This window comes from Euprymna scolopes, chromosome 5, assembly GCF_053919585.1.
Source record: "Euprymna scolopes isolate OS-2025 chromosome 5, ASM5391958v1, whole genome shotgun sequence".
Taxonomy (NCBI): Eukaryota; Metazoa; Mollusca; class Cephalopoda; order Sepiida; family Sepiolidae; genus Euprymna; species Euprymna scolopes.
The window spans coordinates 179,343,592-179,360,493 of NC_136486.1; the positions used below are offsets into that span (position 1 = coordinate 179,343,592).

General features: G+C 33.7%; 1 protein-coding gene across 2 annotated transcripts in view; it reads left to right on the forward strand.

The window, feature by feature from the left end:
* Positions 1–16,902, forward strand: part of LOC145277053 (guanine nucleotide-binding protein G(i) subunit alpha-like) — a 131,446-nt gene that overhangs the window by 105,174 nt on the left and 9,370 nt on the right. For both annotated transcript variants that reach the window (XM_080128710.1, XM_080128711.1), the window contains one exon: positions 16,341–16,498. In XM_080128710.1, the coding sequence (XP_079984836.1) occupies positions 16,341–16,498 (158 nt within the window). The remainder of the gene's footprint in view (positions 1–16,340; positions 16,499–16,902) is intronic.

Here is a 16,902-nt window from a genome sequence, read left to right on the forward strand (position 1 = left end):
TATCAATTAAGGTAAAAATGAAATGTAATAAGTCCCCAGACGTACCACTTCATCGTACAGTATATCGATACACTAAGGCTGACTGGGATAGCTTCCGTACATTTATATCTGATCTACCTCTGCATTCCATGTTTAAAAAGGATGTGTCCTCTATAGTATTAGACCTAACTGAATGGTTAATTGTAGGTATTGACCATTTCATACCCTCTAAAAAGTTTCAGCAAAAACCTAACAGCCAGCCATGGTTCTCTCCAGAATGTGCTGCTGCCATTGCGCACAGAAATCACTTTTTCCACTGCTTCAAACGTAATAGATGTATGGAAACTAAAGCCGTTTTCAGGACTGCCAGCAACCATTGTAAGAAAGTAATAAGGAACGCAAGAGAGTTGTATGCTCAATCTGTTAAGTCCAAAGTAGCTGAGCAGCGGCTTGGTTCCCACCAGTTTTGGCAAATAGCAAACAGAATCCTGAACAGAAGCGTGTGCTCCATCCCAACTATTATCAATGGACCTGAGGTAATCTCGTCAGCATCAGACAAAGCCAAACTCTTTGTCAAGAACTTTGCAGCTAATTCTACCCTTTGCGACCAAGACCGCCAACCCCCAATATTTCCTCCTGTATCAGGAAACACGCTATGTGATATACGTATATCTGTACGTGATGTTGCCAAGCTAATCAAAAACCTTGATTCCAGTAAAGCAACTGGCCCTGATGGTATTCCAATTATAGTACTCAAAAAACTTCAACCTGAACTAGCGCCCATACTTACAAAACTGTTTAAACGTTGTCTTAAGGAGAATAGTTTCCCATCTCCCTGGAAAATCTCATCAGTATGCCCTGTATTTAAGAATTCAGGTGATCGCTCATCCCCCTCTCAGTACAGGCCAATAAGTCTCCTGTGCGTCATGAGTAAGTTGCTAGAATCTGTGTTAAATACAGAAGTAATCAACCATCTCAACAAAAATAACCTTCTTAGTGACACTCAATATGGTTTCCGTTCTGCTAGATCTACAGCAGATGTCCTTACAGTTATATCGCATAGGATTAGCAAATCTCTCGACGGTGGCAATCTTTCTAGGGCAATTGCTCTTGACATATCTAAAGCCTTTGATAGGGTATGGCATAAAGGTTTACTTCATAAGATCGCTAGCTATGGTATAGCTGGAAAAGTCTTCTCAATTATTAAATCATTTCTTTCTGATAGGTTCATAAGAGTAGTAGTTGAGGGGCAAAAATCAGAAGCTCACAGTATTAATGCCGGTGTCCCTCAGGGATCCATCCTGGGCCCAACTCTTTTCCTGATCTACATTAATGATCTTCCAAATCATATCCTTACATCATTTGTAGACATTTATGCTGACGACACTACCATTTATGGTACCACATCTAAGACAGTAAACGAGCAAGTACTCTCCAATTCTCTCTCCTCTGATCTTGAGCATGTAGTACAATGGGGAAAGGAGTGGCTGGTTACTTTTAATGCATCTAAAACCAAGCTTCTCTCTTTACATCATCAACATTTTAATCCACATTTGTCATCAATTGAAATGAATGGCTCTCGTCTTCAGGAGGCCTCAAGTTTTGACAAGCTTCTGGGCTTGACCATTACTCCTGATCTTAAATGGAACACGTATATCAAATCTGTTGCCAAGGCCGCTGGAAAAATGGTGGGATCTTTCTATCGATCCAGTAGATATCTCACTGCTGATGCTATTCTCTATCTATATAAGAGCCAGGTACGTCCAAGGATGGAATACTGTTGCCACATCTGGGCAGGAGCTGCTAGAAAGGACTTGTCCTGCCTTGATAGAGTTCAAAATAGACTTCGTAGCCTCGTAGGAGATGTCCTTTTCTCCTCCTTACAACCTCTATCTTACAGAAGAGATGTTGCGAGTTTGTCTCTGATGTATCGTTATTTTCATGGAAAGTGTTCAACTGAGCTTCAATCTATGGTCCCCCCTCGCCAAACTTTCACAAGAAACACTCGTCTAGCTGTAAACACTATCAATAATTTCCCCCACTCTTTATCTGTGCCTAAACCTAAACATAGATTCCATGAACAAAGCTTTTTTATTAGAACTGCACGCCTGTGGAATTGTCTTCCGTTTTCCTGCTTTCCGGCTGACTACAATATGGTTGTGTTCAAGTCTAAGGTAAATAAGTTCTTGATGAGCCGTTCCATATAAGTTATTAAATTTACCAAATTTTCATTACTAATGATTACTATATTGACCAACTTCTACTGTACACTCTTTAACCCTTATCCTTGAGTGGCCTCTGGGCCTTGATAATGTGGTGATGCCTTTGTAAAAAAAAAAAAAAAAAAAAAAAACCCATTCTTTAATAATAAAAAAAAATTTTTTAAACTGTCTTTTATTTTTCCATTGAAATTAAATCGAATAAATATTATCCAGATTTTTTTTTTTTTAATTCACTAATTTTTATTTATTAAATATATAAAAACTGAAATCTTTGTAAGAGTGAGATTGCTTCATCAAGAAATCAAATCTAATGTAATGTTTCCTCCCCTTCATCATCTGTACACCTCATGAGTTTGGTTGTGCATGTTGTCATGGTGATTAATAATTAGATTCTCTGTCAAAGTAGCAGCAGCAGTAGCATCTGTCACTTGCTAATGATGATGATTCTACTTTCGGTTGTGAAGAGGAAGCAGGGAGGGGGGCTTCAGTCTATCCAATTTGGGGAGACACTGATGGGGGAGGGACCACATTGTATAATGAGGTTGAAAGGCTTCGAAAAGGTCAGCTTCTTTTGTTACTATGCACAGAGAGGGGTAAAGGAGTAGTAAGAAATGATGTCCATGGCAGATGGTGTGTAGGGGCTTGCAGGGGGAGGGGGGTAAGGTTTTGATTGTGGGTCAGCCTGCCTTGCAAAACTGCAGCTTTTCTATAAACTTTGCTCAGTGCATATGCTTTTTTTAGTTTTGTTTATTTTAAATTTAAAATTTTCATGTTACGAAGCTTTCAAATAAATTGCCATATAAAAACGCTTTTGATCGAGAAACGGCGATGACTATGAGAAATAATGAAATAGTTTATATACGATACATATAAAAAAAAAAGGTTGCAGTCGAAATACATGGCACGTTTGCTACTCAGGCCAGTTTCCAATGAATTTGTGCTGATTAAATTAGAGAATTTCAGATGATAGAATGATTAATCGAGAATAAAAAATTTTTTAATTTTTTTGAGTTATTGGAAAAATTTATGTCCATTAGTTGTTTTTATTTAGAACTTAATTTTTCATGGCTTGTATAATTAATGAGATAAATATTTATTGATTTTAAACTACCAGCAAAATTACAATCAATAAGTTACTTCCACAAGTGTATTTTTATGTTTGTGAAAATATATAATCATATTAGATTGTTTTTTTGTGAATTGACCTCGCTTTTTCCTAAAAAGAAACTATATTTAAGAATCAGTAATTTAGAACAGAAGTGTATTGGAATTGGAAAAAATATCTGAATTGTTCCATTACAGATATATTACCCATTTTCTTTTTGTGTGTGTATGTGTGTGTATAAATATATATATATATATATATATATATATATATATATATATATATGCTTCAAAACTGCGGATTAAGAACTATCTACTTAAGTGTTTCCTTTTCAGATTAAATATGTTTTTAACTTTTTTTCAAAGTGTTTTGTAACAAGTTTTATTAACTATTTGCTCTTTTATATATATATATATATATATATATATATACTAGCAGGGGGTACCCAGCAATGCTCGGGTGTTTGGAGGTGTGTGTGTTAAAAAAAAAGTTATAATAGGATTGAACCCCGAAGCCTTGACGCGGAGGTGGAAACAAAAACCAACCACTTAACCATCTCGGCCACGAGTGAGAGAAATTAGTTAGTGTGTTAAGTTAAGGGTTATAAAGTGAGTCAAATAGGTTCGATTAACAGGTAGCCGCTTAATGAGGTCATCGCAGGAGCGTTACGATGACATGGCAGCATTTTATTTAATGCGGGACAGCTTTTTGGGGTTTGTTTACTTTGTTTCAATGCGGGGCAGTTTTCGCTTCCCCAAGATGATGATGGTGGGGGGAAACCAGCTCCCCATTTAAAGGGGATTGTCCAAATTGAATAGCAATTGTCTGATATAAGGAGAAACTCCACATTGATCAAAAGCTGATTGCTTTTGGACGTTCCGACGTGAAAGCCGAGAACAGGCAACGTTTCAATTAGTTTCACTTTATTTATGCTTAAAAGTCGAACAAACAGGCAACACAGCGAAATAGCGCGGTTTTTGTAAAAGTTGATGTAAATAAATCTAGACGTGACGTGCGTTCGCAAATCCTCGATATTATGATTTAGACGATATATAAAAAGTTTTAAGACATAGTAAGCCCCTCGAGAATGGTGGCGAAAAAAGTCTTTGAAAAATACATAAAATGATCACACACATTTTGCCTTTTATATATATATACTAGCGAGGGCTACCTGGCGTTGCCCGGGTGTTTGGAGGTGTGTGTGGAAACTCCAGGGGTGGGGGGGGTTAAAAAAAAAAAAGTAAGTATGAGGATCGAACCCGAACCGTTGAGGCAAAGTTGTAAATTAAAGTGTGAAAAAAAAAGTGCGACGTTAACCATTGCCCCACCACGACATGTTAATGGAAACACGTTTGAATTTATTTAATTACTTGGATTTAGCAGGTGCCCGTTTTAATGAGTTAATGAGGTCAAGTTTGACTGCGGGATTTCATTTGCTACTGAACGCTTTTTTTTCCCCCAAGATGTTATTGGAAAAAGACTAACCCACATGCGGCGAGCGACAAATATTGAATATTTATCTTCCCAAAATCAAGCAAATTAAATAGATAGGCGAGCTTCGTTGTTAACTGAGATATTACGATTTATATGTGATATAAAAAGTTTTAAAAAGTTGTGAAGCGAGCGACCGCTTCTCTGAAAAAAGCCTTTTGTAGACACGCAGAAAAAGCGAACACACATACATACATACATACATTTTCGCTTTTATATTTATAGATAGATATATATGTATGTGTGTGTGTGTGTATATTGAGTTTTTTGTCGCACTTACATTGATATTAAGTTGTTTTTTTTATTTATAACTAATTAAAACAAACTTAATATACTTGATCACAGATATGCGAGAGATTTTATAAAGGTTGACTAATTTGCATATTCCATTGAAAACCAAATTTCATTCATTTTTCATGGTTCTTTATTGGATGATTAGATTCATTTAACTTTTATGCTCAATTCTATTTATGCATATTTTCTACATTGTGCATAATTGTATAGCATTTAAGATAAAAAGTTGTAGCATATGTAAACCAAACATCTATTTGTATCAAGTTAGGCTTGTGTATATGTTTATATATTTTTATACATAGTATTCATTCCTAAATTACCTGATCATAAATATTTTTGAAACACAAGTTTGGCATACAGGGTTATAATGTAGACTATATTTAGTTTCATTTTGTTTTATGCAAAGTGGTTGAAAGGTTAAGGTGGAAGCATTTTATGAAAAATATTTAGATAAAGGTTTTGTAAAATTTTAACAATAGGTATTAGATGTCAATTATTAATAAATATTCCCTAATATTCAGTTTCTTTAGAGTATTTGGAAAAGATTTAGGTGGTGTAATATGGATACAACCTCTCATTTGAAAATTAAAATACATCAGATTGGCATTGAATTTTATCCATAGTCGTAAGACACTAATTAAGCACGAATGCATGAATTTCAATTTCTTCTGAAGACTGCTATAGTTTAAGCCTAAAGTTTAAGAGATCTTCTATAATCAAAATGGTGTGATATATTTTGATAAAAATTGGAATAAGGATTCTAGACATAAGGTTTAGTATTGTATCTTGAGTTTATATCCATAAAGGGACATTGAAGTAGAGCTTGGAGAATTCATTTTACCCATTCCGGAATAGTCATTTTGGATGAATAAAAATCTTCAGAAGTCTTTTTTTTCTAAATACGTGTGTTGATCCAAATGAAACCAGTTAATCTCATTTAATTCTTTTTCTTCCTGTGTACAATTTTTTTTTTCACCATAAAATAGAATCTGTCCTAGGTAAAACTTCATTCCTACTGTCTGTCATATAGATTTACATCATAAGTGAGTATTTGAAACCTTCATTTTACCAAAATGACTAGATTCGGCATTAAATAATCTGCAAAAAAGTTGATATGACAACAACTATCACTATCATATGTCTCACTTTGCCTCCTCCTCGTCCTCCTCTCATTTGGTGAACTATAGTTGCATTTAAAGTTATTGCGATAGTTTTGTAACTAGACAGTTAAATAATAGCGTTTCTGTTTTTTCCATTTCTACTTACAAAATGTGATTTTCCATTTAAGGTTAATAAGTTTTTCTTTTGCAATGACCTACATTTCCAAATTTAATTACATCTCTTAAGTCTTAATCTTCAGTCCTGACCTCTCCTCTCGTCTCAGTCGGGGAGAAAGTTCAAGAATGCTACTGGGAAGTACATCTGATATGACATCTTGACAAATGGATTTCGTTTTTATTTCTTACATTTAATGTCCTCTAGGGTTTTGCAGAAAATATTAATGCTTAGCTTCCTGTAAAGAATTTCTTCAAGAGGGAGACGCTGACTCATGAGTTTGAAAAAATATATATATATATATAAGTAAAAGAAAAAATTTTTTTTAAACTTAAACTGAAATAAAACAAATGTACTACAATAAATAGCAATATTCGCAAACTGCCTTTTGGATGGCCCAAATCTACATTTGTCATACTATCAGTAATACATAATTACAATCGGTTGTAACAGCTAATCTGTATCACAGTTACAACTTTGCTATATTTCAATAAATTATTCACACACACACACAGGCATAAAATCGTATCAATACTAGTTTGATAAAAGACTGCCATTTTTTTTTTTTTTTTTTTTTTTTTGTATTTTCTTATTCATTTTTCAACTCTGCAAGCTAATTTTCAGCGGTCTAGTGTCAATTTGTTGAATATGGATCTTTTTTTCTATCTCTATTATAGCTTTCAGATGTTTTTGCTATATAAGGTTTTGTAGGAAAAAGATAAATTCAATCCCTTTCACGTACTAACACTTTTAATTTACATTTTTGTTTTCTAAAAAGCATTTTTTTATTTCCCAAATGTGAAGAAATTTGTCAATAGCCAAGAAAAATGTGAATCTTATGTGACTAAAACTTTAGATGTTGCTTGTTTGTTTCTGTGCACACCATATGACATTGTTTTGGTGGGGAAAACAATGCAGAATGGATGACACCATTAAAATATATTATTCATCAAACTGGGAAGCAGAAGGAGGACCCTTTTGTGATATTTTATGAACAGTCACATTTTACGTTTATACAGGAATATGGAAATAAGTAAAGAACGTTCTTTACTTATTTTTCTTTTGATTTGAGATTTCTTCAGTTCATGTAAATTGTGTGATTTGCTTTAATATACATAAATTAAAGATTGCATTCGTCTAAAAATATACATTTCAACTTGTGGGTGTTTTTGCCTGCATATGTAAAGTTCATGATGACACTTTTTATAATGAAGTGTCCACTGTATATTTTTATGTCAGCAGATTGATAAAAGGAGAAAATTCTTCTGAGAATTCTGCCTCCCAAATAACCATTAAACAAAAACAACAAAAAATATCTTTAATCATATTTCTAACATGTAATTAAAAAAGACAGCTGCAGTTTTCTGTAATAAATTTTTAAAATTTTTTCTAATAATCTTTAAAGATGCATACAGTGAATAGTTCATTGTAATATATATTTTTATATCCTGTTTCCCTTCTACGAAACTGCAAAAAATTAGTCTTTAATAATCTCCACTGAATTCTCTCTCTGCCTGTTGTTAGGAGATAAACATCCGTTTTGACCATGAATAGTTTTATTTGTAAAAGAAAAGGAAAAACTGGTTTATTTATAAATTCTTTTAATAATTTCTAACATTCGATTTTCCACCCCATCTAATTTTAAAATCCGTCTTTGCTCTGCCATTCCTTCAAATTTCTTAACCATTCCTTTTCTGTAACTTGATTCCAGTTTCATACTTGTCCTGATTTGCAAGATACTACAATTCATCTTTTTCTAAAAAAATTTGCCTCGCCTTGAAAAATGGTTTTATTTAGAAATTCTTTTGGATTTTAAACTATAGTAACCAACAATCATTTCTTGCTGCTGAAGCACACGTACATCAAAGTAGTGACCATTTGTTTTGTCCTATTGTAATCCTATAATAAAGGTGCCCAAATCGATAACATTATCATGTATTTAAAATGCTCTTTTTGCTGGTTATAAAAAATAATTCTTGTCATTTCTGTAACAGCTGTTCATCTATTTACTCACTTAGCCTTTCCAAGTTTTTCCACTTGACCAAATTAAATGTTTTCAAAATCACTGACTTGATTCAAGAGTCCATCAGAAGTTGAAGACAAACTAAAAAACATCTATTAAATAAATCTCAAACATTGTGTGTTTGTATTACACTAATAACTTTTCTCATCCACATCATACAGACGTTGTTAGAAAGAACAATCTTTTGGACAAAAATTATTGAAGAATTGGGGGAAAAAAAATTGTTTTGTGTAGAAATATAATTTTGTTTGAAGTGGGGATCAAATAAATCCTGGCTTCCAACGTGGTTTGCAAACTGTGCATGCACTAATCATCATAATGTTCTTCTGTTTTAAAAAGATAAATTTGCAACATTATAACATCTGCGTCCTCCTGAAAGTGTTTGCTTACTAACCTGAGTTATGTGTGTTCGCGCCCAGCACGTCAGTTTTTGTTTGTTTGCTTACAAAATTATGCTTTCGGTTTCACTTCTGGCTGGCTAATGCCACTAAAATCCAGTTTTTTTAATAACTGGTCAACACCACCCCAGTTATCAGTATTTTTTTTTTTTTTTTTATGACTAGGCAATACTAATATATAATATATATATATAAAGTACAGCCAGATCTTCACCGTATCTTAGATTTTAATAGCCATTTTAATACAAGGTACATGCATAAATTTGTGACCTCAATCATTTCTAACAAATGTTTGAAGAAACAAAATACTAGAAATGCCTGTGTTAGATTGTAAAGATTTGCAAATATGTTTTTCTACATTAAGTTACTGCTGATTGGTGATGGCCAATAAATGTGATCATTTTATGTTAATCTTATAAAAGAACTTGATCCCCTATCTAAAATCTTAAACATTGGATAAAAAATATGTTAGTTGCATGTTCAGCAATGCTCAAAATCATTTAAGAATTAACAGCACATTTATTGACAGCGTTAATATTTGTTGCTTTTCATTTGCATCTTGGAAACATTGCTCAAGGAATTTTGTACAGATAATGTTAATTCACTTGGTACTTCCCTGTGAAACAATGGAAGACCTACTTCAGTGAAGAATTTGGAAAAATGCTATGAAAAGTAAAGGTCTGAGAGTGAATGTTACCAAAATCAAAATGATGATCAGGGGTTGTAGTGTTGGAAAGTTCCCCCCAGTTTATATGCAAGAAGTTTAATTCTATGAGATGGATGAGAAGTTTATATATCTGGATGGTGAAGCTATTAAGATTGTCAAGAAGTTTTGTTACCTTGGTGATACTATTGGAGCACAGGATGGAGTAGGTGCTAGTGTGATTGCAAGAAATAGGAGTGTATAGAGTAATTTCAAGGAATTTGTACCATTACTAATCGGCAGAGAATTACTACTGTCATCCAAGGCAAGAGTCTGTCAGGCATTATGATGTGTAATGTGAAACTAGCTTAGTTCTGATGACTGGACAGTATAGAGGGATGTGTGCAGAATAGGAGACTTTGATGGTATGGCCATGTTGAAAGAATGGATCAGAATTCTTGGATTAGTAAATTCATTAGGTTCAGTTCACATGAAACTATAGGAAGAAACGATGCAATAAAATCGACTTGAGGAATAAAAATTTCAGCAGAGATGCATAAGTTTGGAAGTTAATTTTTTAAAGCCATCCAATGCATGGCGCATGTAAAATAGACGTGGTGCCAAATATGATGATGAACATCAGTTCTGGTTTATGTTGTTTTAATAATCGCCATTTCATATTTGTCTTGGTAACTCTATCAGTTAGTGTACCATGCTTACAAACACCTGAGGAATGCGGCAGTTGTGGATTTGAATCCTGCTCTGGATTTACCAATTTAAAAGTTTTTATTTTTTTTTAATGTCATTTACTGTACAATCTGCTTAATATTGTAATGGAAAATGTTTTACATTTTTTTCGTTTGATTCTTGAGCTGGTTATGGCAAAAATACTATATCCATTTGCTTGCAAGGTGGAGGGGGGCAAATGGGGCAGAAAAAAAATGACTCGTTTTTATTGATAAACGAATCCATAAAAGTCAATCTGCTGCGGATTCTCTTTATTTCCATTATATTTTTGCTGTTGCAGAAGTTTGCAAAAAATGAAATTGAAAGAGTAGCATTTGGAAGAAGAGATGTTTAAAAATAACATGGCTGAGGTGTGGCTAAAGAAACCTGTTACATTTTTTCATGCAACCCTAGATAAACCTGCTAGTTGATATTTCATATAAACACATAAATTTTATTTTCTGGTTTCTAATAGTTCTAAATCTGTCAGTAAATTGAATAATTTTGTGTTTTGTAAGCAAAAATGTAAATTATCTCCTTAAAACTATTTGTTGTCATTTTTTAAAATCTGAAGAAATTGTACTTTATTTTAAGGATATCTTCAAAACTATGGCAAATATTTATACCTACTTAGTTTTTATTACTATGAGACATTTTTTTGTTGGAGAGACAAAGGGAACATTATTTAAATGTTGGTACTTGAGAAACAGGCAATTATTGCAATCTTGTTAGCTACCTAAAACACGCACGCACGCACACTGTTCTACCATTTTTTCTCTCTAAATGGCACAGCTATGTTTATATTTACTTTTCATTACAACTCTTAAAAGTTGAACGAGAACAAGTTTTATAAGAACTCTATTATTATCAGATTGTTGTATGCAGTCAACCTAAGAAGCCATGATTTCTACTGTTTTTGTGTAGTTGACCAAAGCGTGAAAATAAGAGACAAAATCTCGGTTGAAATGTTACCCCCCCCCCCCCCGATTATTTTGTTGTTAGTATCTGTTTGGCCTAATTTATTAACCAAAAAAAAAAAAAAAAAAAATTGTTAAAAGTAACTTCTGAACCCAAATTTCCACTTCCAAATAAAAATGACAAAGCTTTACCTTAAGTCACTCATACTTGTTCATAACTTAAACAAAGAAGCAATTTACTACCTTTTTTAAGTTAAAGGCAAGGTTAATTGAATTGACTGAACATTATCTGTTTGCATTTAACAAGAATATTCAAATCTTATTGCTTTTTACTGATTTTCGATGTTACTAAAAACCTAGCTGAATATATCAACGTTGGAACATTTTATTCATTTCATACTTCGATTGTAAAGGTAAATAGTTTAAAGAACATTTATTTGTTGATAGTCTATGCAAGATATATCCATGCATTGACCAGGGCTGGAAGAAACGTTGCGGTGGCCAACTCAAAACCTGGCTCAGGACAGTGAAAAAGGATTCTGAACTGATTCTGGGCCCTCACCTTTTAAGACTCAGTTGCTGGAACCATGAATGGCTTTTACCTATTATAAAAGCAGCCTAAAATCGCAGTGACTGGTCAGCCAGTGTTTGAGACTTGGTGAACTTGTTGGAAATACCCGGCCCAACCGACCCAAGGTGAATGCTCTAACCATGAACAACATATATTAGAATGAACATATACACGTTTCTCATTTACAAAAATTTTTAAGTTAGAAGGAATGCTATGAGAAGTAAAGGTTTGAGAGTGAACGTTACTAAGCTGATGATCAGTGGAGCACAGGATGGAGAAGGTGCTAATGTGATTGCAAGAACTAGGAATGGATGGAGTAAGAACTTGTATCACTACTAATCAACAGAGAAGTACTACTGTCGCGCAAAGCAACAGTCTATCAGGCATTAATGTATTTCTAGTATTAGAAAGACCCAGAAAGAAGAAAGTTCCCTATTTCATTTGTTGGAGGCAGTGCAGCATACTTCTAAGCACTGGGTACACAAGAATTATAGTGGAATTGCTAATGTGTTTATAGATAATACACTTCTTGCATTCAATCTGTTTATAAGACAATGAAAACTGATAAGAACTTTGATGTGGAGCGGAAGTATATTTGGATGACAAATCTATTGAGGTTGTTCAGAAGTTTCGTTAGCTTGGTGAAACCATTGGAGCAGCAGGTTCTTCTGCCATTATACACCAGCAGAGCGTTATCGTTTTCAACCAAGGGAGAGTCTATTAGTGGCATGTACAAAGTTTGATGATGTATGGAAGTGAAAGCTGGCCAACAAGGGTTGAGTATCTGTTACATGGCGGTAAATGGGAGATGCAGAAGAATAGGTGACTCAGTGGCAGATAAAAAAATTATTTTATTTAAAAAAAACTATACAAAGAAACGTAAATATTTCATGAAGGAGTATATTTTTTTATAATACTAAAAACAATTTCAAAACGATGAAACGGTAACATGTTTATTTTTTGCAAAAAATAAGTATATGCAACTTTTTTTTTTTTTTTTATCTGAAACTGTTTGCTGCCAACTTGGAGTAGCCTATTTCTCTGAATAAATGATAGAATGATAACAATGGATGTTTAATATAAGCCATTTTTTTTTTTTTTTTTTCCTACTTGCGTGTCACCACTTATCAAAGCTCGAAAGCCACTCGATGGCAAAAGGTTAATGAATGTAGGGTGGTAGTGTAGTAATCGTTAATGGTATAAATTGGGTAGAATTTGATTATTTATGGGGACGGCTCAACAAGAACTTGTGTACATTGGATTCAACCGAGAAGCAGGCTAGTAGAACAGGGTTCCACAGGTGGGCAATTCTGGGAAAGAAGCTTTCTTCATGGAATTTGCATTTAGATTTAGGCACAGTTAGAGACGGGGGGGGGGAATCATATATAGTGGTTAAGCTAGTCGCGTGAGGTTTCAAAGTCTTAAAGACACTTAGATCACATTGGAGGAAAATTAAATTTGGACAGTATATGCAGATGTGTGCAGAACAACCGATGTCACACATTCATGGGAAAGGCCAAAGAAAATATGGGAGGATGGCATTTAGTATATTATACAAAAATGGAGAATAAAATTAAATTCAAAAATGAAAGTATCGTTAATAGTTGTATTTTAAAAATTTATTTTAAAATATGTGATGTTTGCTGTTTATAACATCATGAAAACAAATGTTTTTTTGTTTTTTTTCATTTGTCTTTGTACCAATAACTTGGTCTACAGAAATGTGACTGGCTCTCAGATAAAACTTCAACATGCTTGCAAATTTGTAGCTAAAAATGTTTGTATAAAGTGTCATACTAAATATACATGTTTTGAGTATGAAAATGTACATTATTACTTCTAAGTGTTCAAAGCTTCAAACTCTTCCAATTGAATAGATAAAATAAATGATCCTATGTTCAATTATTCAAATAATTGTATTTTCTAACACATATTCTTTATGTATTTCTTCATATAAATAAATCCTCCCCTTCATCGTGAACCCAATCTTGTTACTCATTAGATAAATAACAGGTTTGGTTTGATATTATTTTTCATTGAAAATCTAGAACAAACAACTATTGAAATGCTTTGTGCAGTAGGAATTGACAATGCGCCCTTCCCCTGGTGACTTGACTCATCAGGTTGTCAGTCAAGTCTGCCTGCATGGTTATGTGAAAGCATACTCACTGTTGATCATAACAAGCATAGAATTTGTTCTGTCATTCTCTCTCTGTTTTCTTTTTTCTTTGAACATGTCCCTTCTCCAGCTCCTTGACCAGTAAATGCATTTTTTCACTGTTAATGCAAGGATTCTCTATTATTCATTGAATATTTTCAATACAAAGTCATACCTTCTTATCCAATGAGAGAAAACATGTATTAATCAGTTAATCACTGCAGGGAATGGAAAGATGCGTTAGAGAATGTCTTCATTTGTACTTCTCTATATACCTCCATGTCTCTTTCTCTCATATATATATATATAATATATATATATATGCTTTTATTAATATAAACAAATTTACATGGTCGTGACACTGGATATGCTAATGTTTTGGACAAATGGTTGGTTAAAACCAAGTCCCCATCAGACGACTAAGAAAAAAAATTGCCTTCCACAGAAGACAAACTTTTTTTTTAAGTCGCCTGACGAGGACTTGTGGTTTTAACCAACCATTTGTCCAAAACATTAGCATGTCCAGTGTCACAACCATGTAAATTTGTTTATATTAATAAAAGTATAGTTTGCTCTTCTTTTATTGAGCACTCTTAATAACCTTCGCTAAATTCATTAGTTATCACTCTTTAATACCTATAACTTGGTGTGTATATATACAGTAGAACCCTGGAATACGGCATTAAAAATTAGTAACAAAATACAGTCCAGTATATAATACACATAACATTATAAACAATACCATAAGGTGGGGCAAATACTGTAACCAGGGGCCAGAAAAATATTGTATTCTACATCGTAACCTGGAAAAAAAAAAAAAAAAAAACGTATCCTAAGGCCATCCTATCCCAGGATTCTACTGTGTGTGTGTGTGTGTGTGTGTGTATATATATATATATATATATATATATATATATATATATATATAATCATTTCTTCTGATACCCTTTGGGTAAGATGACTCCATACATTCTCCATCACGACATGTTAAATAGTAAGTAAACTAGACTCCTAGGCTTGGTAAGGCAACTCATCTAGAAGAAGGAAAACTCTGGTTAATCAGGAGCTGCCAAGTTAGGCAATCTTCTGTGGCAATAAATGTAGATGGGGGTTCCTTTAAAGTCAGTGGAATTGTATGTCCCCCCCCTCACCACCACCACCATCTCTACACACCCTTTTTCTGCATTCTTTATTTCCTACTCAATAGGATTATTGGAATTCTATATAATCTGTCCATCTCTTGCTCATGATTCCAGTCTGGATGTCTGATCATATTAGGATTTGGGGATTATTCATTCAGAGAGTGGGTATGTGCTGTGGGAGGTGAGATACAAGCAGAAAGCAATTCAGTTCATATTAAAGCCATGTTTCCTTCAGACAACAAGCAATATCTTTTTTTTTTTTCTCTCTTCTCACCTCATCCTTTTGCAATAAAATATTTCTTTCTCCATCTATTTTTCTCTCTTCTCCCTTTTTCTGAAGTAAACACTGAAACATATATGCATGTGTGTGCGCGCATACACAATCTATTATTTGATTGTGTAAATATAAACATGAATTGGTAATCTATTATATAAAGTCAAATTTTCTGTCTGTGCGTCTGGTAAAGAGTGGGGGGAATTATTGATAGTGTTTACAGCTAGATGAGTGTTTCATGTGAAAGTTTGGCGAGGGGGGGACCATAGATTGAAGCTCAGTCGAACACTTTCCATGAAAATAACGATACATCAGAGACAAACTCGCAACATCTCTTCTGTGAGTTAGAGGTTGCAAGGAGGAGAAAAGGACATCTCCTACGAGGCTACGAAGTCTATTTTGAACTCTATCAAGGCAGGACAAGTCCTTTCTAGCAGCTCCTGCCCAGATGTGGCAACAGTATTCCATCCTTGGACGTACCTGGCTCTTGTATAGAGAATAGCATCAGCAGTGAGATATTTACCGGATCGATAGAAAGATCCCACCATTTTTCCAGCGGCCTTGGCAACAGATTTGATGTACGTGTTCCATTTAAGATCAGGAGTAATGGTCAAGCCCAGAAGCTTGTCAAAACTTGAGGCCTCCTGAAGACGAAAGCCATTCATTTCAATTGATGCCAAATGTGGATTAGAATGTTGATGATGTAAAGAGAGAAGCTTGGTTTTAGATGCATTAAAAGTAACCAGCCACTCCTTTGGAAAATTTTGTGTGCACATGCAAGCATATATATCTTTCCAACAGTTTCTCATCTAAGTACTTAGTTATCATAAATTAAGAAATCAAATGCCACTTTCTCTGAGCCTTTGAAATCATTTTTTCTACATTAGATGAAATGGATTGTTGGTTTTGGGTTTTGCTTGTGGAAAGGTTGGTTCTCTGGATTCTAAAACTTTTAATGTTTTTTTTCTTCTACTTTTAGTTGGATATATCATTTTGTAATTTTATTTTATTACATTTTCAAAATGTTAACATAAGAATTTTGAAACCTGGATTTATTTCATATTTAAAAATGGTATTTATTTTAAAATATTTTTTTAATTAAATATTTTTTCTTCATTTTAGAATGATGCAAAGACTTTGTTTGACATTTCCATGAATACAGATGAAAGTGACATGACCCCAGATATGGCTGCCCTCTACAAGAGACTTTGGGCGGATTCGGGTGTCGTTTCATGTGTTGCAAGGTCGAGAGAATATCAACTCAATGATTCAGCTCAATAGTAAGTATTGTAAATCCTTCATAATCGAGTTTTGATAATAGGAATAAATTCACTAGTTTAAGCTTGATTCTTTGGATTACAACTAAGTTTTTTTAACTCCCAAGTAGAAGTATATGAAATCAAATTATTTTATTTAAGTGCACTGAGTTTTGCCAGGGCCATTGCATGATTTTCATTGAAAACCTCACAGAAAATATAAATCCTTCCAACTGTGGTTTAAAGAGTAGGATAGACCAAACTTTGAAGCTTAGTAAGGCAACTAGTTGAGAAGGAAAAATTTTGAAATAACACTGGTCATGATAGTTGGAGGGAGGAGTGATGTTCATTTCAGCCTACTGGAAAAGTAACCATATTGCTTGATGAGGGGAAATGTTGCCAATGATTTAATTGTTCAGAAATCACGA